Source organism: Falco naumanni, chromosome 4 (assembly GCF_017639655.2).
Source record: "Falco naumanni isolate bFalNau1 chromosome 4, bFalNau1.pat, whole genome shotgun sequence".
NCBI classification, from domain to species: domain Eukaryota; kingdom Metazoa; phylum Chordata; class Aves; order Falconiformes; family Falconidae; genus Falco; species Falco naumanni.
In genome coordinates, this window is record NC_054057.1 from 105,925,891 (window position 1) to 105,928,550 (window position 2,660).

A 2,660-nucleotide genomic window follows, 5' to 3' on the forward strand; every position below is an offset into this window, starting at 1 on the left:
GCCAGGCCACTGTTTTCAAACGTCACCGTGACGTCGCATTGTGATGTCACCACCATGCAGCACGGGCATCACAATGCCGTGCCGGAATATCTGCTGGGACCCACAGCCAGCCAGTGCCAGTTGGCCTTTGCTTGCTGACTGGCAGGACCGAGGCCTGGCTCTCCACGGTGGTGGCCACCGAGGCAAGCTTGGCACAAAAGCAATGGAGCGGGAGGTGTCTGCTCAAGTAACACCATCCCTGCCTGCTCCAGAGGAGCTGGGGCAGTGGGCAGACGTGACTTGTGCTGGCCCTCCAGGACAGGGGGAAAGTGCCCCCCGGGACGCTGCCATGCAAGTGGTAGGGGAGGAGCGGCACGTCCAAGCGGGGGGTGACAGACATGACACCAAACAAGTCCCTCCTGCTTCCAGCAAGAGCGTGGGCCAAGGCAGTGGGCTCCTGTCGCTCCGCTTTCCACAGAAGCTTTGGACGATGGTGGAAAGTGACCAGTTTCAGTCCATTTGGTGGAGCAAGGGAGGAAAATACGTGGCCATCAACGAGAAGCTCTTCAAAGAGGAGGTGCTGGGTGGGGGAGGACCTCTGCAGGTTTACACCAGGCAGAGCATGAAGAGCTTCCTTCGCCAGATGAACTACCATGGATTCGTCAAAATGCAAGGGGATGGCGAAAGATCTGCCTCCCTGCCTGAGTTCCTGGCAGAAGAAGCAGCAGCTTCTGCTCACAGCAAGGTAGAGCCATCGCTCCGCACATCCTCTAACGCTCACAGGGGTCTTGGGGGAGGGACAGACCTTCGCATCGCATAAGGCCTCGCAATAGAGGGGGCAGGGAGGGCAGCGAGCGGTCTGGTTTTAGTTTCCTCCTCGGGGCGTTTTCAGGAAGGTTTGAGTTAGTCTTTCTGACTAGTAGAAACGTGGATAAAATACAGTTTGGTTATACCTGCTTAGTTTGAACCCGTTACACGGAAAGACAGGCTCCGTGTAACCTCATTGCTCTGAATGTCTTTGCTACGTGTCTTGCTGCACCAAATGTGAAACCTTCCTGCCGAATGCCAAGAGGATACACTTAAGGACCCCAGTGTTGCCTCCCTGCTCATGCCTACCCTGGAGTTGCTGAACAGTCATGGTATTTGGCTTTTGAAAGCACTTCTTATGCTTTTGAAAAGCCTACGCTGCTCTTGCTGCCAGGAGTGGCGGTGACTGAACAGAACGTTTCACCGTAACCTTTCGGCCTCAGCTTGAGGTTTCAGCCGTCCCCAAGAGTCCCTTCCAATATCCATGTTTGTCTTGTGCAATTCAGAGCCTGGGTTCTCGTAGCTTGGGCTTTTCCAGGCTTGGGATGGCGGCAACTGACTCTTCTCCTTTGCTTCTTCTAGGTCCTCTACTACTATAACCCCCTCTTTAACAGAGGGCATCCCCACCTGCTGGAAAAGTGCCGGAGGAGGGCTGGCCTCAAGCGGAAAGCCCTGGAGATGGATGAGGAGCAGCCCTGCAGAAGACCAGGTGGCCAGCCTGCAGGGGACATGCCAGCGTCCACCAAGCGATGGGCTGAAGCACCTCCCAGCCTCGGTGCCACCCGTCCACCTCCACCGGCAGCTGCTCCCGCACTTCCAGAGCCAGCGGGAGCAGCGGGCAGCAAGAACTTCAGCCCTGTGGCCCCCTCCTCCCCACCACCACTCTCAGCTCTGCCAGAGTCCCCAGCGCCACTCTGCAGACAAAGCCCTCCAGTCCCCCACTGCCCCACCTGCACCTGCCACCTCAGGACTGCAGACGCCATCGGACCCCAGCGCGGCACAATCTAAAGAGACAGAAAGAGTCAGCAGCCCGTCATGAGTGTCCGATGGTTGTTGCTAAGGAGTGCGGCTTAGAGGAGTCTGTAGCGAGCTTAGAAGAGCTGATGAGAAAACTGATTGAACAATAAAGCTTTTCCAGTTGTCCTGTCCTGTTTGCACAGTGGAAGCCCAGACCTGAGTTTTTATTTCACCTAAGCAGAAGCGAGCCCACAAGCCGTTTAATCATCTTCCATTAACAGTTAAGCTCTAGATTCTTGGCCTTACTGAGTAAAAAGATAGATGGGGTTTGCATGATGCATGCACTGAGGGTGTTCTTCCTAATGGCAACATCTGAGCGAAAGGGGGATGCCATCAAGAATTTTTGGGGACTACATACTTGTTTAAAGTAATAATATCTTAAAAAGAAAAAGGTTTTGAATCAAACCACACTGAAATCAGAAGTTTGCACAACTCCTCACAAATCAAGAGCTCCCCAGCCAGAAGGTGCCTTCTTTCCCTGCACATGTCCGCTGGTGGTCTTGGTTTCACTGGACACTTGCACGGTGCAGGCTTGGAAGAGGGCATTAGGACATTTCTTTTCACTGAAAGGGTTGTCAGGCATTGGAAGAGGCTGCTCAGGGAAGTGGTTGAGTCACCATCCCTGGAGGGATTGAAAAGACCTGTAGCTGTGGCGGTCAGAGACACGACTGTCCCTGCAGGGTGGGCTTGGCAGTGTTAGCTTAATGGTTGCACTTGATCTTAAGGGCCTTTTCCAACCTAAATGATTCTATTCTTTCTAAGAAAAGGTTTTCTTACTGTGGTTTTCTTCAGTATTTTAATACCACTTGAAAAAGCCGAGGATGGGATGAATGTCCCTCCTCCTCTTTGTCGGACAC

At 53.5% G+C, this 2,660-nt stretch overlaps 1 protein-coding gene across 1 annotated transcript; it reads left to right on the forward strand.

The window, feature by feature from the left end:
* Window positions 1–328: 328 nt before the first annotated feature.
* On the forward strand, window positions 329–1,913 carry LOC121086597 (heat shock transcription factor, Y-linked-like). The gene is made up of 3 exons (XM_040590509.1): window positions 329–724; window positions 1,369–1,495; window positions 1,780–1,913. Exons 1-3 carry the CDS (start codon window positions 329–331, stop codon window positions 1,911–1,913), a joined length of 657 nt encoding a protein of 218 aa, XP_040446443.1.
* Window positions 1,914–2,660: the final 747 nt, after the last annotated feature.